The sequence below is a fragment of the Sinohyriopsis cumingii genome, chromosome 6 (genome assembly GCF_028554795.1).
Source record: "Sinohyriopsis cumingii isolate HCF-2022 chromosome 6, ASM2855479v2, whole genome shotgun sequence".
In the NCBI taxonomy this organism is placed as follows: Eukaryota; Metazoa; Mollusca; class Bivalvia; order Unionida; family Unionidae; genus Sinohyriopsis; species Sinohyriopsis cumingii.
The window spans coordinates 6,934,379-6,956,900 of record NC_142966.1 but is presented as its reverse complement, the minus strand read 5'-3'; the positions used below and the strand labels follow the sequence as shown (position 1 = coordinate 6,956,900).

General features: G+C 34.9%; 2 protein-coding genes across 4 annotated transcripts in view; one reads left to right on the top strand and one right to left on the bottom strand.

Annotated features, from left to right (window-relative positions):
- Nucleotides 1–1,424: 1,424 nt before the first annotated feature.
- Nucleotides 1,425–12,510, top strand: LOC149796322 (fibrinolytic enzyme, isozyme C-like). Its single transcript, XM_089960976.1, has 6 exons — nucleotides 1,425–1,507; nucleotides 3,026–3,176; nucleotides 6,275–6,368; nucleotides 6,933–7,098; nucleotides 8,570–8,730; nucleotides 12,269–12,510. Exons 1-6 carry the CDS (start codon nucleotides 1,462–1,464, stop codon nucleotides 12,425–12,427), a joined length of 777 nt encoding a protein of 258 aa, XP_089817102.1. The 5' UTR covers nucleotides 1,425–1,461; the 3' UTR covers nucleotides 12,428–12,510.
- A 2,206-nt stretch (nucleotides 12,511–14,716) lies between these two features.
- Nucleotides 14,717–22,522, bottom strand: part of LOC149796321 (transmembrane protein 131-like) — a 197,579-nt gene continuing 189,773 nt past the window's right edge. For 2 of the 3 annotated variants that reach the window (XM_089960972.1, XM_089960973.1), the window contains one exon: nucleotides 14,717–21,595. In XM_089960972.1, the coding sequence (XP_089817098.1) occupies nucleotides 21,311–21,595 (285 nt within the window). In that variant the 3' untranslated portion in view covers nucleotides 14,717–21,310. The remainder of the gene's footprint in view (nucleotides 21,596–22,522) is intronic. The other variant, XR_016421660.1, reaches the window with a different exon arrangement.

The following is a 22,522-nucleotide window of genomic DNA, read 5'->3' as shown; positions in this document are numbered from 1 at the left end:
GCACACACGTACACACGTAACATATGTGTCTGTGTATGTGTGTGTGTGTGTGTGTCTTACTCCAAATACTTTACGGGGCCCCGATTGCCCGAGTGGTCTAAAGCGCTCGCCGTTCCGGATCACTGCCATCTCACCTCTGTCTGCGTGGGTTCGAGTCCAAGGTTCGGCTAGCGTGGGTACAAGGGAAAGCCTGCTAGCAGCGTCTCGTGGGTCGATGGTTCTCCCCTGGGTTCTTCCTCCACCAGTTATACTGGCCGCCATGTATAGCCTATATTGTGCTGAAAAATGGCGTTAAACCCTAGAACAACAATAACAACAACCAAATACTTTACAATATCGATACAATATTTGCTCATTTCTGTAAATTGATGGAAATGCAACACGAATATGCAATGGTTGCAATGTATAATTTAGACTTTTTCGCTTCGAAATTCATTTGTATGTAAGGTAATTTCAAGATAATTGAAAAGACGAAACATGTTCCACGATTTAAAGAAATTTCAATTATTCAAAGTTATAGCGTACCAAGTTTGTTGCTGCTATTCTTATGTTTATGCGTAACCTACCTCAAAAATATCCGTCGAGTTTCCACATTTACGCTATATTTCTGTTTCAAATACAGGAGAACTTAGATTATCCGTCAGGGTACGGGACCGAGACCATGACGGATATGAGAATGTACAGATAATAGAATATGTACATTAAAATTATTATATAATAGACCTGGTCATCACAAAATCATAATATCTACATATGTACATGTACCCGTTTTTAATATTTTGACGTACAATGTCCTGACGGATAACAGAGACTGACGGTTAATAGGGTGACGGATAATCGAAATTCTGCTGTATCAGCTTTTATGACCTCATATAAGCGATGACGAACACATAAATTAGTGCACACTTAGACTGGTATCAAATTGTATTTAAACTTCTATGTCAGAGGCCGTTTGTCTCATCAATACAGTATATGACAATCCGTTTGTTACCCCACCCCACCCCCATATATATATAATGTGGGTGTAATCAATTATGATTATAATTTAGTGATTAAACGAAACGGTAATGCTTATGATCAAGTGATTAAAGGACACGGAAATGTTGTTAGTTTTGCAATATACTGCAATAGCAATGAGGATTTTTTAAAAAAATTCTTCTAATGCTTTTTCATTCGCATAATTTTCTTCACTTAAAATCAAGATTTGGAATCATATATGTGCCTGTCCAGATGATCGATTTGTGTGTCACCATATGTCCAAAAGAAAACTTTATTACACAGAGCACATAAATCGTGTAACAATCCTCTTAAAACTGAAATATGAATGCTCTAAAGACTCTTCAAGAATTATTGCGTCACGATTAGGAATGTTATTTTCCCACGTGCGATGCAGGTAAGAGTATAAAATAGCAAAGCTTCCGAGCGATTGTGGCTCTAGCAACCGGTCATCAGAAGATCAAAATGAGGGTCCTCATCGTCCTGGCGTCCTTCCTGTGTCTCTCATCCGGTATGTACCTGCGCTTGAAAATAGAAACGCGAGCATACTGTTAAAAGAAAATGGGAAACCAACACGTTCTCTAAAATTCAACAAATAATGTATTTGCCTAGAATACAAAGTGAAACTTTAATAATAACTTATAGTAGTGTGAATTAAACGCCACATAGAACTAACAGTTATATGACAAGTCCAAATGTATAGGGTATTCTAAATAAGTTCCAGTGTTGTTCCAAATAAATTGCAATCTATTGGGCTGATCTGCCAATAGTCTTGAATAATTCTAACACGCTAACAGTCTTGATGAATAGCAATAATATAATCCCAAATATATTTAAATGAATTCACAATAATTCCAAAGTAGTTAATTAGTCCTAATGTCTTTAAATGACGATGATTAAAACTAAATCCACTCAAACAATGATAATTGAACACAACTAAATGACTATCATGATTGTCTCCACTATATATGTTTAAGATAAAAATGATACGTATGTTACTCGCTACCTTATATGAAAAGCTAAGACACGATTTCAGAACCAGGATAAGGGCAAAAAAGTCATGTCCTTTAACAGCCAGGCAATCATAAATCAAGGACATAGCTTTCCTAGGGGTAAACCAATGACCTGAACTCAAATCCAATGAAATTTGTCAACGTAATTTCATTTACGTTTTGCAAGGTGAAAAGGCCACAATGTTTATCAAACAAAATGACCTTATCTGGTAGCATAAACCTACAATGGACAAAATTAGTTGCGCATGCGGTATTTGTTAACTAAATGGCCGTTACAATGTATAATAATAACAATTAACACACAAGAGATAGATATCCACAACAATTCATAAACCTATCTCTCTTATTCGCTATCTCTCTTCACTCCCTTTTTTATAAACGGAGATTTACACAGATTTCGGTTGATCTTCTACTAAATCCTACGATCGGATGCAATAAATATTCAATAGTCTGCCTCTCGAGTCCCCAGTGAAAAAGAAACACGATCATTTTTGCAGTTTTCCCGAAATCACGTTTTTCTTGCCACTCTTCCTTTAGCAGGTAACAACAACTTGTGTAAAGAGAAGCAATATAATTAATAATAGGATACAGTGACATTCTCACTTTTTCAGTTTCATGAAAACTCTCCAAATTTCCAATATTACAAAATATCCCACATATCGTCTGCAATAATTTATATCAGTGATTTTTTCACTGGTACTATTTTGTTTGAATACTAAGTCGATAACTGTCAATTATTTTCCTCTGTCATTAATGTTATTGTTTAAAATATATTTTGTTTGCTGCAAAAGTGACTTCAGCTCTTAATAATCAATTTACTCAGTTCTCGAGTTAAATTTATTTAAATTTAAAACTATATTTGTGGCATTTTCAACCTCTGTTCATACCTTCATTAAACTGGTTATCTTAGAGTGTGCGTTTGCACTTTTAATTTCTTTCAGTTTCGGCTTTGCGAAACAAATAAGTACCATATTTATGAGTAAACTTCCTACCTTTTACAATTATCTTTATTACAGGTTATTATCTCGAAAGAATTATCGGTGGAACTACCGCGGTGGAAAATGCTCATCCCCACCAGGTGTCTCTGAAGTCAACATCCCACTTCTGCGGAGGCTCACTGATTGATCCAGAATGGGTTCTGACGGCTGCCCACTGTGTCGATGGAGCGTAAGTAACCTCAGAGTTTTTAGTACATTTTACTTTATGATATGAAATTCTTACGTTTGTGTCTGATTTGTACTCATTTCACTTACATATCTCGTATTGCCAGGTGGCTGACCTAGCCCCGTAGTGTCAGCTAAATGACCTGACCAGGTACTGTCAGGTGACTGACCTGGTTGGGTATTGTCAGGTGACTCACCTAGCGCCCTACTGTCAGCGAACTGACCAGGTCCAATATTGTCAGGCGACTGACCTAGCCCCGTTTTGTCAGCGGACTGGCCAGACCCAATATTGTTGAAAATGTTTGAGAACAGAATTCGAGCTAAAGCTCCAAGTCCGAAAACATTGACGGCCTGTAAAGTTGATTGGGATTAAGACTAATGTAAATTCCTGTATCTTGTGGATTTGATTTCTTTACTATCATGTCAATTAGGCAGATATACATGAAGTTAAAATCTGATCTCTGGCTTATCAACTATCGTGCCTAGAATGAAAAGTTAAACATGAAATATAAAATGGGATCTTAGATATCATGCTAAATCTGAATTGCAAGGGTATGCATGAAATATAAAATGGGATCTTAGGTATCATGCTAAATCTGAATTGCAAGGGTATGCATGAAGTATAAAATGGGATCTTAGGTATCATGCTGAATCTGAATTGCAAGGGTATGCATGAAATATAAAATGGGATCTTAGGTATCATGCTAAATCTGAATTGCAAGGGTATGCATGAAGTATAAAATGGGATCTTAGGTATCATGCTAAATCTGAATTGCAAGGGTATGCATGAAGTATAAAATGGGATCTTAGGTATCATGCTAAATCTGAATTGCAAGGTATGCATGAAGTATAAAATGGGATCTTAGGTATCATGCTAAATCTGAATTGCAAGGGTATGCATGAAGTAAAAAATGGGATCTTAGGTATCATGCTAAATCTGAATTGCAAGGTTATGCATGAAGTATAAAATGGGATCTTAGGTATAATGCTAAATCTGAATTGCAAGGGTATGCATGAAATATAAAATGGGATCTTAGGTATCATGCTAAATCTGAATTGCAAGGGTATGCATGAAGTATAAAATGGGATCTTAGGTATCATGCTAAATCTGAATTGCAAGGGTATGCATGAAGTATAAAATGGGATCTTAGGTATCATGCTAAATCTGAATTGCAAGGTATGCATGAAGTATAAAATGGGATCTTAGGTATCATGCTAAATCTGAATTGCAAGGTATGCATGAAGTATAAAATGGGATCTTAGGTATCATGCTAAATCTGAATTGCAAGGGTATGCATGAAATATAAAATGGGATCTTAGGTATCATGCTAAATCTGAATTGCAAGGGTATGCATGAAGTATAAAATGGGATCTTAGGTATCATGCTAAATCTGAATTGCAAGGGTATGCATGAAGTATAAAATGGGATCTTAGGTATCATGCTAAATCTGAATTGCAAGGTATGCATGAAGTATAAAATGGGATCTTAGGTATCATGCTAAATCTGAATTGCAAGGTATGCATGAAGTATAAAATGGGATCTTAGGTATCATGCTAAATCTGAATTGCAAGGGTATGCATGAAATATAAAATGGGATCTTAGGTATCATGCTAAATCTGAATTGCAAGGGTATGCATGAAGTATAAAATGGGATCTTAGGTATCATGCTAAATCTGAATTTCAAGGGTATGCATGAAGTATAAAATGGGATCTTAGGTATCATGCTAAATCTGAATTGCAAGGGTATGCATGAAATATAAAATGGGATCTTAGGTATCATGCTAAATCTGAATTGCAAGGTATGCATGAAGTATAAAATGGGATCTTAGGTATCATGCTAAATCTGAATTGCAAGGGTATGCATGAAGTATAAAATGGGATCTTAGGTATCATGCTAAATCTGAATTGCAAGGGTATGCATGAAGTATAAAATGGGATCTTAGGTATCATGCTAAATCTGAATTGCAAGGGTATGCATGAAGTATAAAATCTACTATTTCACTTCTCAACTATCATGCCAGATAGCACTTAGGTATATAATAAATATAAAACCTGATTATGTGCTTGAGCTTCTTATTAAAAATGTTTCAAAAATACGAATTTAGAAATTAACTGACACAAGGGTGAATGATAAGAAATGCATACTTCGGATATCTTCAACAATATTTTCAAGGCAGAGAAACATTTCGGATGTGTTTAGAGACGATATATGTGTTCTGCATATTGACGAACTGCATTTTACATTCTCTTTCAAACAGCTACTATGTTCTATGTACATTACTGCAGTTTCTTGGACATGACAATACACGTATGTACTTTATTATTGTTTCATGGACATGACAATACCGGTATGTACTTTATTATTGTTTCTTGGACATGATAATACTTGTATGTACTTTATTACTGTTTCTTGGATATGGCAATACACGTATGTACTTTATTACTGTTTCTTGGACATGATAATACCCATATGTACTTTATTATTGTTTTTTGGACATGACAATAATGGTATGTACTTTATTATTGCTTCTTGGACATGACAATACACGTATGTACTTTATTACTGTTTCTTGGACATGACAATACCCGTATGTACTTTATTATTGTTTTTTGGACATGACAATACACGTATGCACCTTATTATTGTTTCTTGGACATGACAATACACGTATGTACTTTATTACTGTTTCTTGGACATAACAATACACGTATGTACTTTATTACTGTTTCTTGGACATGACAATACCCGTATGTACTTTATTGTTGTTTCTTGGACATGACAATACACGTATGTACTGTATTATTGTTTCTTGGACATGACAATACTGGTATGTACTTTATTATTGTTTCTTGGACATGACATTACCCGTATGTACTTTACAATAAGTAGATCATCGAAGTCTGAAAGAGAATTATAGTGTGAATAAATCTGAATTTAGTATCAATAAATTCCGCAAGATTTTGCGGACTAATATTTGTTGACGATTCATGGTACAATCATCCTATTTAACGTGGTTTTAAATGCTCGAATAGATTTAAAATAATAAATAGCAGACCACTGAAATGGTGAGAAACAAAACTGTATCTTCTTTTATTCCCAGCACAACAAGTAGTTTTAGAGTCGTCGTAGGAGAACACCTGAGAAATTCCAAAGACAAATACGATGAAGAAATAGCTGTGTCCCAAATAATAATGGTATGCATGGCCAGTAATTTATTTTTTACAATCTCGTTTTAATTATACACGTTCACATATTTGCCATCGGACAATGAGTAGGTAGCTAAGTTCATTGTTGTAACGGAAGCGATTCTAGCTTCATTGGTAGAGTCTCAGACTCGTAATACAATGGACACGGGTTCGATAGCCACCGATGGCATCCAGATTCGGGTTGATTAGTGTTGCCTTATAAAGGCTTTCATTTATTCGGCATGACATGGAAAATGATGTCAAAAGGGCTATTAAAGGGAGAAAACTCCATTGCTTCTAATAAAAACTTGAAGTATTGTTTGAGTATTATGTCTTAGTAACTCTTAAAACGTAGACCAGAATTCCTTGCATAAGATATTAACGATAATAGACACAAAAAAGTTGAATCGCTCTTATCGAAATTTGATATATGGGTAACTTGTTATGATTTTGTATTTCTTAAAATTAAACCCAGAATGTCTTGTATAAAAAGAAAATCAATAGCTCTGTGTATAAAAAATACCCCGTTATTAACTTGTTAAAAACATTTGTTGCTGTCAACTTTTACCTTAGCATGAACGTTACAATGATGGAAGCGGGACGTTCGCTAATGATGTTGCAGTGGTCAAACTTGCAAAACCAGTAACTCTCAGCCCAGGTGTTCAGCCAATCACCCTCGCCAGTGGAACACGTGACTTTGCCGGAATGAGATGCATCATCAGTGGATGGGGAAGAACTAGTAAGCTGGTATTCTTTGAGAAACACAAGTGAAAGTATTATGGTTATTATGTATGAAAAGGACCCCCCCCCCCCCCATTAATGTGAATGTTGTGACATATAGGGGATCTCAAATGGTTAATGTTTTAATATTAAATTTATTTGAATAATGTCCAGCTCTTGTGAGCCTTGGTAATAGAAAGCTGGACGTTACTCCACGAGTTTCATAAATTCAATATGAAATCATTACCCATTTGAGTTTCTTTTTATCACAGTTTTATTTTAATGGAAGTAGCATGGAGAGAAAGAATGACAAATAATTTCGTTCATTCTGACTTAGTCGATGCACATTTTATTAATTTTTTTTATATAACAATTAACATTTAAAAACAGACTTTCTTTTGCAAATTATAATTCAAAGAACAAGTGTCATTCATAATTGATAGACCATTTAACACAGACAAAATATTTTTTCAACACATAATGACCAATGGAAATTCTTAATGATACTACAGATTGAATCGAGTTATGGTGTAGACAATCCATGTTCATCCTTAAAGTGTGTCACTTTCACCACTGATCATTTCCAGTTGTTTTTTTTTTATATTTAATTGAAGGATGATTACTGAATGCAGATATTCAGATTTACTTTAATGCATTTGTAGCCGGATATTTGCTTTTATTTCCTTGGAATCGCATCAGAATTTGTATGTCTTAAAAATGGCGTGGTTGAATAAATTTATGTCATTTGAGAGACCACATTCTTCGATGAACAGAGGTGATTATATTTACTCCTAGAAATTAACATTTATATCTCTCTTTTATATTAGGTGAATTCTATATTACAGGTATATCACCCACCCCTCTTCCCACGCCAGCTATCAGTTTACCAATTCCCATAGCTTGATTTGTTGTTCTTCTTCTTGTTTGGGGTTTAAGGCCATTTTTCAGCACATGACAGGATGTATGTACATGGCGTAATGAGGCCCTGGTGGGGCAATTGGCTACACATAGAGACGTGATCTTTTTCCCCAATTTCCTTTTGTCAGTCGAATAAAAAACTTGACCAAAATGTTTCGAGTAAGATTAAAAACAAAACGTTCCAGAAGGTGAGGTAAAGATAAATTAGCACGATAGCAGCCTGTCAGTGAAGACAGTACTGGTTAATAATTCCATGGGCTTATTTTCGACCAATCAGAATCTCATAAAGTGATATTTTAACACATCATTTCAAAAATATTAAACTGCAAACAACATATGTAAAGTATACCGACTTCCATGTGATATATATATATATATATATATATATATATATATATATATATATATATATATATATATATATATATATATATATATATATATATAAAATTAACGGTAAAAATTAAAATATTATATTGTATCTTGCTTTCAACTTTCTGTGAAATATTTAACTCAAACATAGATTGATTTATTGGTTGGTTGGTTGATTGATTGATTGATTGATGTTCCAGGTGCTAGCCAAACGCTGCCAAATGCTCTGCAGGAAGTGGAGATTAATGTGCTGTCAGACACCGATTGCCAGAGTCGAATGAACAGAGTTTCTGGTGCAATAATAACAAATTCTCACATCTGCGTATTTGATGACGCTAAACCAGATAGCGCTGCATGTAACGTATGTATATCACATACATTTTCCTGCAACATAATTCCTTATTTGTGGATTTTTTAACAAAGACGTGGGGGTAGGGGGTGGGCGCCTCCATTAGGGGTGAACGATACACCCGTGCCTCTTATCGATACGATTCACGATACGCAGCCTGCGATACGACATATATTGATAAACATATGAACTTGATGGTCTTTCCATCTTTGGAAAGTAGGTGGTGCCCACTTATATATGTTGACATTCTAGTTGTATTTCCAGTATGCATATTACAAATAGACGTATAGTTATAATATATTTATATGCAGTATGCATATTACAAATAGACGTATAGTTATCATATATTTATATGCAGTATGCATATTACAAATAGACGTATAGTTATCATATATTTATATGCAGTATGCATATTACAAATAGACGTATAGTTATCATATATTTATATGCAGTTCTCATCGATAAGAAGATAACCAAACTACTTTCAAACAGATTACTAGTTGGTTGTCAATAACCTTCATTCAACGTTTTAGGCTATTTAATGGTGGCTTCATTTAACTCACTTTATCCACTATGACGTTTGTTTTGCACAGCATGAATGCTTTGAAAACATCTTATAACTAATTTTATGTCTCACTTAAACATTACGGTGTTATCTTCAAAACAGAAAAAAAAATAAGTTTCCTCGTGCAAAGAAAATCTCACCTTGAACAAATCCGGGCATTAGGAATAAGGTTTAATACCAACAAATCTATCACATTGTACTTCACGCAGATGCAAAAGACTACTGCGGCCACAGGTACTTGTATTTGTTGGTGAAGAAGGAAAACTATTAACAACACCCAGTCTTGTTATACAATTTTTTTAAAACCATCATAAGGTGATAAAATTGATCAGTTTCAAATCTGCACCATCGCTGATTCTGTGCTGCTGTTATTTATTCCATCGGCACCTTCATTAACTGTTTACATATCTCTGCATAAAAAGAGAAATTCCAAATGTGTTCGAAATAAGCAATTTAAGGAGAGATGCTGCCATATTTGTTCTTAAGGGAGATCTTCACCTTTGTCAACGAATAAAGGCGGAGTGGTAAAAAGGAGGGTGAGGAGGAAACGGACATATTTCAACATTTATAGAAACTTCAGTATCTGTCTCTCTTTCTTCCTTCTCCACTTTCTTAGAGCTCTACTGAAATCAACATCTTAAAAGATATCACCTATAGTCGTATAAGCATAAATCTGTTAATGTTACTTTTTTTCTTTCTGAGCATGCTCTTTTCTTAATCTGTGTATTAATATTGTTCTGTGCTTCCTTCTGAAGGGGCATATACATTGCAAGCTTTGTCAGCATGAATATGTTGGAAACTCACCTTTATGACTGTAATATACAATTTACCAGAGCTCACAGATATTATCTTTTGGATACATCTGCTCCAAATTGGATTTTTCAACAACATAAATTTGCTTTGTTGAATCAGAAATTTTCTGACTGCTATGCCAGGTTTCGTATCTGTTCCATAATGATTAATTAGTGATTAGTCCATCAATGCCATAGTCTGCTTGAGCAGACAGAGATATATCTTTACTTCTCAATTTCATTTTTAAACCCATATTTATTCAGTTTATCTTAAGTCTGGTTTTGTCACATACCATCCGTAGGGCTAAACTGATTGATTTTTAAAATAATGAAAATTGAATTATACTTTTAAATTCTCCGTATGTTAATGAGGATTAGTACTCTGCCCTTTCTGCATTAAATTTCGAAGTGCAACTGAAAAGAAGGCTGACCGTCATGCCGTTTATTTTTGTCCATCCAACGTGTACATTGGACTAGTATTTAACACCATTTTCGGGCTCAAAATCACTCACTGGTATCTCCATTAACATTTTCCCAGCTCCAATAATCTGATATACTTTATAACTTTAAAAAAATTTGTGATCATCACTATCATCAACCAGTTGTTGCCGAACGAAATCATAATGAGACACGGTGGGAATCCGACATTTTGTGTTCTCTAGGTGGCGGTATTTTAAACATGCATTTGTAAAACTTTAATCTTGAAAGGTTCAAACTACACCATGATGCTTATTCATGGGCACGTTGTGCCAATCAAATTTAATGTAATGCTTGAAGAACCCAGATGTGTAAACCGTTGCCTACTCGAAAAACAAACGTGGCGACAAGAATGGTTAAATAAAAATTGTATACTTCGCCGAGCACATTTTCATATACGGGACCATCAATTAATTTGCGGGAGTTCTCCCGCATCACTGTTCTCCAAGTACGCGAATTCGTACAACTTTTGCACGATTCGCGCAAATCGCACACCCTGACAGCGTCTCATTGTAAGTACTTTACATATCAATTAATGATTTTTGCTCAAAGTCTCTCTTTTGATTTGCCAATACTTCCTGGGAATAAGATACATTAATTTCTGATTGAAGGTAATTGTTTAACCTGGACCGGAGCAAGCAATAACAACCAATGAGAAGTCAGTGTAACCATTTCACCGTGCGATGCACCGGTAGTGCATCTTTCAAACTGTCCAAAGTAGACGTAGAAAGTTCGCGTAAAAGTGGTTATTAAATGATAAGTAAAGTATTTCATTATACACGTGGAACATGTTTGGAATGTATAGTATATGCTGAACGTATTGTTGGATTAAGATAATTAGCATGGAATGGGGGGGGGGGATGCAGATTACGAACAATGTCGCTGTGTTAATTTGTCGACGGCGAGCGAGTATTCTCAGTGGTCATAGTCATTGTTACTAATAAACAGGAGTGCCTGTGACTGCAAACGCAATTTGAGATTAATTATAATTTTGCAGATTAACAAGGCAAAATAATAATTTTTCACGACTACTGAAGACTAAAATAACTTGCATACTAAGTATCCTTTTGTATCGATTCTCCGTCTCTTGTATCGATATCGTTGCAGCAAACGTATCGATGCATCGATAATTCAAAGAATAGTTCTACCACTAACCTCCACGATGCCACATGTCGCATTATTGACACTAATGTGGTAAATACTTTGAATCACACTTGGATAGTTTCACTACCTTTATTTGTTCCCTTATTTCACTTTGATTTACTTTTTTTTATAAAGTACCACTGGTCTCTCCTCATCCTGATGTCACATTGTTTCCCTCAGTTTCAGCTTAGCTCAAAAGTCAGCTACCCCAATTATTATCCACCAAGTCTATTTTGTTGGGTCTTTTGTCCGTCTGACCTGTTGAGTCTTGTTGTCTGCTGTATATTTTAACTTTTTCCCACACTAAACATAACTTTGGTCATAGATGATATATATATTCAGAAGAAATGTGTAAGCTGTTTTCTTTCTTTTTTATCCTTAATTTATTGTTTACGTGCCAAAATTGTCCTATATAAATTAAAAATTAAAATATCCGTAATTGGATACTTAACGAGGCACACTTTCGAGCCTGTAAAGACGTTTATCAAGGTTACTGAAGGCCGAAAAGTATCAAAGTAAGAACTGGTACAAAGTTGGCATATGTATTGACAGCGACAATTTTTTCCTCTCACAGGGCGACAGCGGTGGTCCATTGGTGTGTGATGGCGTGCTTGTCGGTGCGGCGTCATGGGTAATAAGCGGATGTGGAACAAGTGGTACAAAGTACCCCAGTGTCTACGCCAGAGTCAGTACTTTTGAATCCTGGATCAAGAGCAAGATCAACACTCTGTAAATAGGGTACCTCTTGGATTCGGCATGTTGGCTAAATTAAAAGTCAAATAAATATAGTTTTTTGAGGTTCGAGTTGAAAACCCATCTGCGTCTTTCTTTGTATATTAGGAAATATGAACGCGTCGTATATATATATATATATATATATATATATATATATATATATATATATATATATATATATATATATATATATATATATCCCTATCCCTCTTTCACCTATTCATTTGCACACATATACAGTTATATACATACATACATACATGCATATATACATACATACATACTGTTACAAGCCAAGGGGTCTTTACTTGACCGAGCGGTGTCAAAACCTGGCACAGTTCCCACTAGAAGTTTACCCCAAATTTCCAAGACTCCCATGCAACTTCAGTAGTAAATTAGCCGGACGTATCCATTCTATACATAAAGTTTACTCTAATCAATGCAAGACCACGAATCTCACAACTAGCTAAATATACACCAACCGCACATCTGTATGGTTTCTCTTCGTTATGTTTCCGTACCATAAAACAGTCATGATGAAGTCCTGGATGTCCGTACCATAAAACAGTCATGATGAAGTCCTGGATATCCGTACTATAAAACAGTCATGATTAAGTCCTGGATGTCCGTACCATAAGACAGTCATGCATGGAGCACAGGATAGCAGCAATACTGGCGCTGGCACTATCCTTGTCACAACCTGACTCCAGTTCTTGTCTTGATAAAGCCCCGAACGCTCGGCACTTTTTTCAAACCATAGACATGGAAAAACGGAGAGCTCCAATATCAGCCCTGGCTCCATTACAGCGTGGCAGCTGCTATGGCGACAATACACTCTTGTATGCATGGCACTATTCCCGATCCACCGGCTGGTTATTTATATCACACAACTCGAGGAAGTTTCCCAGCTCATGCCTCATTAGTTCTGCCTGCCTCTTCCTACGCTGTTACTGGAAATATTCAAAGTTCCTGCATCTGTCGACTTCTTGGCCAAAAGAAAAACCAGCTGACAGGTCAAACAGCTTCCAAAGTCCGGTCAAGTCACTGATTTACTGTATTGTTTAGAGGCCGCTTTAACAACTAAGCATCAACAACCCTTCTTGCAGTGAATTTCATTTTTAAATAGACATTATTTAAAATGCACCTGTTTTTCAACAATCCCTTCTTAACATGATCGCACTTTGCATGAGGAGATAAGAATCACTCGCCCTATTTCGTCTCCCCGTCTGCCTCCTTGCTGAAAATGACATCTTAAATCTTTAGAGGAGGTGTGCGTGGGAAGGACAACACACTTCGCCCAAGAATATAAAGTTAGTTATCCCGACGATCTCTGGGTCTTACAAATCTTCTTAAAGTGCTTCCAGATGACATTCAGCCCCCTTTCAGCATTATAGAGGGCTTGTGGAGCTACAGACGTTACGAGAGACTCGGTCAGGGCCGACCTTTAGCAGCAAGAAAAAGACAATTTACTTTAATAGTAGAGAATGTTCGAAATAAAATTTCACTGTAATCGACTCAGGACCATTCTTGGTGCCAACAGCCAACGTCTCCTTCTATTGACTCATTTGGAAGGTTAAAGACGGACTTTTTTGTATCACTCTCCCAAATAAATAAAAAAATGCCCTAGACATTTTTGTGATACAAGCTGCTATTTAATTGAGTTCTTTCTTGGCCATTAGGTTGAAAATTTCACAATGTCAAAAAAATAAAATTATTTTTTTTCTCCACATTTTCCACATGATGCTGGCGTTCAAAATGCTTTGGTGATAGGAAATGTGGGTTTTTGTACAATTATAAAAGAGATAAAATGTCATTGCACCAACAAAACTACATTACACCAGTATAAATTGCTGTATATGATGCAAAAAGTCCCGATTACATATCGTAATGTTCTGACCATTGTCACTGGAAAGTGAAATCTGTCTTGATATCTGTTAATGCATGAGTATTTGCATTTAATTTTATTTTTAACACAGCTTTAACAATTTCATTCATATCGCCATGATGTCTGCAGTGTGGCAGTTTATAGTGATGTATAGCATTGGGGCATCATGCCACATACATGTAGCATCATGTCCCACCCGTCACATTATCTTGACACCAGGATAACACGTCCGAATACTAACATCTTGATACTGAGCCATTTTTTATAAGTCTTTAGTATGACTCGACCACGGTTTGAACCTGGGACCTCTCGCATCCGAGGACACTCTAAATACTCAGGCTACCGATGTGGTCGGTTAATGCATGGAAGTGAGATAAAAGAAAATGACAACAAAGAATAAAATTGCAGTAAAAATCTGTTTTATTGTTTGATATAGCCTTTGCGGCAGGCTTTCTCGAGTCTATGAGAGGATATGCTACTGTGTGCCCTTTTTAAAGACATCTGTCACAGAGTACAAGCCCCTAACAAAATTGTCCCTTTGGGCCCTTATATTTACAGTAACAATCCCCCTCTAGCCACAATAAACTGAAACATGGCAATCAGAATAAACATGTGTAAACTGCAGGACTACCTGCAATGGGACAAATAATCTCAGGTTCAGTTCTGTACCATCACATAGTTTTTTCTATGATAATAATACAAACTGCTTAATATTTTTCTATTCACTTCTTAAGTGGTACAAACTTAAGATGAATTCACAAGTTCTTTCTCAAAGTTATAAACCTACGAAAAATTAAATGGACATTTCACTTCTTAATGTAGTAGAAACTCAAGAAGGAATATTCTCTTTTTTCCTGGATGTCATAAACCTGTAAGCAAACTTCAGCTCACAAAGCTGTCTTATTAATGACAAGCCTACTGAAGCAAAGTACATAAAAATCATGACTTGACTGCTCTTGGATTAAGCATCTATCAAGCGTTTTAACAAATTAGCAGGTAAATGATGCTATTTCTTTACAAATATCCTTCTTTTATTATCCCAGTCTCCATTTCTTTTCCTATTGAAAACAGCATTTCTAATGTGATCACAAATGAAAGCTACAAACTGAAAGAAAGGTAGGCCATGCATTAACCTAATGCAATTCCCATTTTCTGCATCAGAAGTTTAAAAACTGATTCTAAAAAGAAACAAAATGCAAACTTGCAACTGCGAGAGAAAAAAGATAAATTCTTAAACTGGAATAAATAAAATGAAGTAACATTATATGCTGTGCATATTACTTTTGTGACATATAACCAAGAAATTTCTTTCAACAGTCCAAATTTTAAGTGTAAATATCTTGCCATAAGATCTGCTGAATATAGTATAAAACGTAAAATTCATATTTCTATTTCTGCAGACATTTTTGATGTTTTGCCTCATTTACCCTAATTCAAAACCTGTCTTTTTTACATAGGCAAAGTAACGAGCTCAAATTAACGACCCAAAATAAACAAATAAAACACAAATCCGTTTTCATTATACTGTTTGAAGATGTCTGCATGCAAATATAAGCACTTACCCATTTGCTTGTCAATGTAATAAACTGTCAAGTCAAATTCTTGCAAGCTCAGAAATGTGTGTGTGTGATTTGGATTTTTAATGTAGCTTTAAGAATTTTCCAGTCATATCGCTACGATGTCTGCAAGCTCAGAAATATGTATTAGAGACCAAATTTCTTTCTGCATTGAAAATTATTATCACTATGAAAATATTTTCAAAACTAAAGCCTGAAAATTCACTTGATATATAATGCTTCACATTAGTGTTTTGTTTTATATATAATAAAAAGAAAAACAATCCAACTGATAAGATTTAAATAGTACAATTATTATTGGCATCAACAAAAAAGAAGAAATGTTAAATTCCTGACAAATTTTTCAGAGTGTACAGAGTTCTGCTTAATGTGTACATGTCAGGTTGAATTATGATCACCATTAACATAGCTACAGTGGTTGTTGTTGTTGTAGGGTTACACCATTAACATAGCTACAGCACAGTAAGCTATAGAAGTAAAAACTACTTTCCCAATTTGTGTAACTAAAATCAAGTAATGTGTACATTCAGGACCTGTCTCTTTGCATCAAGGATATGGTATACATGGACTCTTCATTCTACAATGAACTGCTTCAACATTTGAACACACAGATTTTCAAAACCAACCATTACCAGAACGAGACTTTCATTCATTACATTTTATAGTTGTTACATTCATTTGCGTTAGTCAAACATTATATATTTACTCATTATGAAAAGAACCTTTGAAACTTTAGATTTGTTATCTGATAATACTGCCATAGCAAACATGCCTAATCATGTTAGAGATATATCTGAATAAGTTTGCAAACCTTGTTTTCCGAAAATACAAAAGTCTCAGGCCAGTTGCCCATATTAAAGTCTAGATAAAGGAACCTCTTGCCATCCTGGAGGTTGTTGGACAACTGACTAGATTATGCTCATCAATGCAGCACCAAATATGCTCAACTACGGAACAACAATAATGCCAATCTCTGGAACAACAACAATGCCAATCTCTGGAACAACAATAATGCCAATCTCTGGAACAACAATAATGCCAATCTCTGGAGCAACAACAATGCCAATCTCTGCATCATAAATCTTGAAGCATTAAAATGAACAGATGAGGCCCAATTTCCAAATCCTGAAGTCATGATCTTTAAGTTAGGACTGCTGGATGATAAATTTGGTGTTATACATTAAGTACAAGTTTATATTAACGAACACAAGTCAGCTGTATGACCCCATGCATTTTAATTTTTAATCACTAATGTGTTACATCCTGGGTACAAGTTCATTTTAACTTCAAGCTTAATATGCTTCCTATCAAATGAAATCTGTAAGATTGTCAGATTTAGTCTTTCATGTCCTATCAAATGAAATCTGTAAGATTGTCAGATTTTGTCTTTCCTGTTGCTCTGTTACATATGCACCTTGAATCATGAATCCTTGGTAATGCAACAAACCTTTTAAGATTAAAAAAATCAAGTATATTTAGTGGTGTCATGCAAAGTTAACAGATTTAAAACAGAATAATGTCTTACCCATGAATAGACAAATAAATCTTACAATCATTGATCCCAGGGTCACAATCTGACAATCAAAACAGGATCCCAGTGTCAGAACTCTTACTGATAACACAAATAGCTCTTAACCTGATGGCAAGGATACTCTTTATTTTTAAAATGAATTGTCAATAATTGTTGTTCACATTCACATAGTTTTGAAACAAATGACCAAGCAAGTTTTTGCACAAGTCTAGTGAAGCAGTGTTTCACTTGGAGTATAAGATGGCAGTCTAGTGAAAGATAACTCATCTGAAGCAATGTTTCCATAGGAGTATAAGACGGAAGTCTAGTCAAGGATAACACTTCACAACAAGCAGTGTTTTCATTGGAATATAAAATGGAAGTCTAGTCAAGGATAACACTTCACCTCAAGCAGTGTTTTCACTGGAGTATAAGATGGCAGTCTAGTCAAGGATAACACTTCATCTCAAGCAGTGTTTTCACTGGAGAATAAGATGGCAGTCTAGTCAAGGATAACACTTCATCTCAAGCAGTGTTTCCATAGGAATATATGACAGAAGTCTAGTCAAGGATAGCACTTCATCTCAAGCAGCGTATTCACCGAGTGCAAGATGGAAGTCTAGTCAAGGATAACACTTCATCTCAAGCAGTGTTTCTACAGGAGTATATGATGGAAATCTAGTCAAGGATAATACTTCATCTCAAGCAGTGTTTCCATAGGAGTATAAGATGGAAGTCTAGTTAAGGATAACACTTCATCTCAAGCAGTTTCCATGAGTATAAGATGGAAGTCTAGTCAAGGATAACACTTCATCTCAAGCAGTGTTTCCACAGGAGAATATGATGGAAATCTAGTCAAGGATAACACTTCATCTCAAGCAGTGTTTCCATAGGAATATATGATGGAAGTCTAGTTAAGGATAACACTTCATCTCAAGCAGTGTTTTCATTGGAGTGTAAGATTGAAGTCTGGTCAATGATAACACTTTATCTCAAGCAGTGTTTCCCAGTGAGTACAAGATGTTAGTCTAGTGTAGGATAGCTCTTCATCTCAAGCATTGATTCCCTCGGTGTGCAAGATGGAAGTCTAGTCAAAGATAACACTTTGACTCAAGCAGTATTTCTGTAAGAGTGTAAGATGGAAGTCTAATCAAGGATCTCAAGCTGTGTTTCCCAAGGAGTGCAAGAAGCCCCAAGCCTGAGCTTTGGCTTACATTACTTTTAAGAAATTCAGAGCAGACAACAATGTACATAAAATGTTTCCAACATAGGTCTGACACACAAATGCACTTAAATGGAAACACTGATCTAGAGACCACTTTGTAAACCTGGAGACATTGTCAAGTTCTGAATGATTTCTTTTCCTTATTTTGTATATGTAAACCTGGAGACATTGTCAAGTTCTGAATGATTTCTTTTCCCTATTTTGTATATGTAAAGTCCAAACTCGATTAAGTTTTGAGCCAATGATCTTATTTACCAAAGTATCTCATCTATTCCTGCACAAACTTCAATGTGAAGCTACTTACTACATTTGAGACAAGATTTTTATAAGTTTGAAATCAATAACATCTCTGCAACTTAAACTATGGTAAACACACTCTTCAGCAGGTCAGAATATATTACAGCACCAACAGGCTTTTTGTTTAGTTTGGTGCATTTTCGGCACAGCAACACAAGTAAGTTATTTAGTGCTGAGGCAACTGGAGTAATGTGCCCTTGCATAAACTCATCATGGTAGCTGACAGCACAAAAATGATTTTTGACTTTGGAAAACGTTTTTGTAATATTATATTTCACCAATATAAGATAAGAACATTTTTCCTTTAATCTGGACTTCTGCTAATCATTCTATTAATTAAACAAGATGGGAAGAGGAATTTTTTATTTTATTTACTTTACTATTAATTAATAATTATGCAAGAGTGAAAATAGTGATAATGACAACAATGGAATAAACTGTTTTCTTTTCTTCCTCTTAACTTGCATCTCAAATAAATGATATAAAATCGACTAGCCATTGAGGAAGTTTTTATATAAAAGTATATCCAAAGTAAAGATAATTTATCAATTATGAGTCATTAATTTTTTACTTTTTGCACCACTGCACCCTTCAATTACGTGTAATTTCCATCCAACTGTGTGAAATACAAGAAGTTGTTGTTGTTGTAGGGTTTAACACCATTTTTCAGCACAAGAGAGGCTATACATGGCGTCCAGTATAAATGGTGGAGGAAGAACCTGGGAAAATCCTGGAAAGAACCACCAACCCATGAGAAGCTACAGGCAAGCTTTCTCACTTACCCATTTTGAAATGCAAAAACATTTTGTTACGATCTATATTGGCTCAAAACTTAAAAAATTAATGATCTCTCAAAGCAAGCAGGTACATGAAATGCAATTAACCTTTTTCATAAATATATAATGATCTAAAACATCACATATTAAAAATTTACAAAATACTTTCAACATACATGTACATCAATGGAATACACACAAAACACACAACAAACACTGTTAAATAATCCTAAGTTATTTTTTCTCTTTTCTTTTAGAATTGATTTTAAAACTTACATCCTTAGTGCTTCCACTCTAATGTTAATATATAACAAACAAAAAAGATTTCCATTTTATGGTATTTGAAGAATATACAAATCTTGCATTTGTACATAAATTGTAACAAATGTGCAATAAAGTCTTACATTAACCATGTTTAATTAGTGAACAAGACCTATTAAAATGTGCTCAGTATTTTTTCCAGAAGTTTAAAATAAAACTTCTCGACTCAAGAGTTTGTTGGTTTTTCTCCTTCTTTCACATGTGCATTTTATCTAGTAAGATTTATATGTTTTTTGTTGTTGTCAATTATGCACACAAGTAAAATCTTGGTCTGCTAACAAGTAATGGTTTTGACCAAAACATTATTTTCAATTCTATTTCTACAAGCAATTAAATGTTTAACTTATACCAGAGTTACAAAACTTTAATGTACATTTTAATTAAAAGAAAACGTATTGCAGTTAAAGAAAGAACTAATTTCCCTCTGAATTTTAAGGTAAAAGAATTAATAGTTAAAATGATCACATGTATAAAAAGATCCAGTCATGCTAAATACATAATGGAACAATAGCACAATATTAAATAAACTCCTGTTTCAATTTTGAAGAAATTATACAAAGAGAAACTTTTAATGAGTAATCGATTATAACAATGCTTGACATAGTACATGGTAGTTGTGATATATTTATGTGATACCAGCATATTAATCTTGTATCTTATGTTAAATATGTACTCTTTTATACTGTTGATTTTAGCTTCAAGATTCTTTATAGATTATATGCATAATTGTTTTAATTTGGGGTTATACTATGAACCAGCTGCTAGCTAATTATATCTCCCTGAATAAATATTGGTTAATATTGTTTTTTAATTATTAATATTATTATTAGTAGTAAATGAACAAGCACTGACTTCAACCTTCATCTGTAAAGGGTCCAATTAAAACAATACCAAAAGCACTCAATCAAGGAAAACATGGTGAAAAAGTAACAGAAAGTATTAATTCCAAGCAAGTGATTTAGGAAAGTAATTAAATATGTTCTAGCTTTTGCCACAAAGTGCTTTCCAATTTATTATGAATGTCCATGCTGATTTAAAATCAACAAAAAGACAATTTGCAACTTCATTTTACTGAATTTGTCTCAATAAGTGTGCTTGCAATCAACAATATTAATGACAACACTAAGAAATTGGATACACTACATTTAAAGAGAATCATCTATTTAGAACTTCACAGAAAACATGGAAAACAAACAAAATCAGCTGAAAACAGCTAAAAATCAAATGCTGCATACATAAATAATTGCAAAATAATTGTTGCTCTGAGAGATCATTAACACAGAGGTGGACTTAGTTTTCTTTGTCATCTGTTGGTGGGAATGACCAGCCACCAGTGCTACTGGTTGGAGCACTTGGTGCCCAGATGTTGGCACTTCCGTTGAATGGATCAAAACTTCCAACAGTTTCTGTGCTTTGTCCACCTGCAAAGTTAGTGATTGGTTCCCCAGCTGTAAAGACGGAGCTAGGATTTTCATGAGTGGGACTTGGAGTACTGCTCCAAATTGAAGAAAGGGACATGATGGAATTCCAGCCACTGTTGGCACTGTTTGTCAAAGTGCTCCAAAGTCCTGTCCCCTGCACAAAAAGAAACATAATATGAAATCTAAGACGTGAAGGATAATTTTCTTTAAGTGTTGAGAACTCAAAATACAAAGTATCAGTACATAACTTCTACTGCAATGTTACATTTCATCAAGATAAGTATTTCATAAATTGGTCTACACCTGGTTTACAGTCTGAAAGCAAATAATGCTGCCATTCAAACTTTTTGGTTTCAGAATATCACGGCTCCAAGTACTGAACAAAACAAACTCTACAAAGTACTCTGTTTACTGAAGGAAACAAACTCGACTCAGTACTGCTATCGGAAGGAAACTAACTCTACTCAGTATTGTTATGGGAAGGAAACTAACTCTACTCAGTACTGTTATGGGAAGGAAACTCAGCACTGTTATGGGATGGAAACTAACTCTGCTCAGTATTGTTACGGGAAGGAAACAAACTCGACTCAGTACTGTTATGGGAAGGAAACTAACTCTACTAAGTACTCTGTTTACTGAAGGAAACTAACTCTGCTCAGTATTGTTATGGGAAGGAAACTTACTCAGTACTCTTTGTACTGAAGGAAACTCTTTTGCTTACTGAAAGAAACAGTACAAGGTATTCTGTTACTGAAGGAAAAAAATGACTCAGTACTAGCTTACTGAGGGAAACCAACTCTGCTCCATACTGTTTCCTGAAGGAAACTAAATCTACTCAGTACTTTGTTTACATAAAGTTATTCATTGCTCTGTTTACAGAAGTTAACTAACTCTACTAAGTATCAGTACTCTGTTTACTTAAGAAAAAAAAAGCAAACTCAGTACTCTGTAGGCTGAAGGAAACTAACTCTACTCAGTACTCTATAGGCTGAAGGAAACTAACTCTACTCAGTACTCTGTAGTCTGAAGGAAACTAACTCTACTCAGTACTCTGTAGGCTGAAGGAAACTTGAGTTGTGGG

Bases quoted from the DNA above. Each gene is read 5' to 3' on its own strand.
- LOC149796322 (XM_089960976.1), top strand. From the start codon at position 1,462: ATGAGGGTCCTCATCGTCCTGGCGTCCTTCCTGTGTCTCTCATCCG. The intron at 3,177-6,274 runs GTAAGTAACCTC...TTTTATTCCCAG, and splicing joins GCCCACTGTGTCGATGGAGC to CACAACAAGTAGTTTTAGAG. The intron at 7,099-8,569 runs GTAAGCTGGTAT...TTGATGTTCCAG, and splicing joins CAGTGGATGGGGAAGAACTA to GTGCTAGCCAAACGCTGCCA.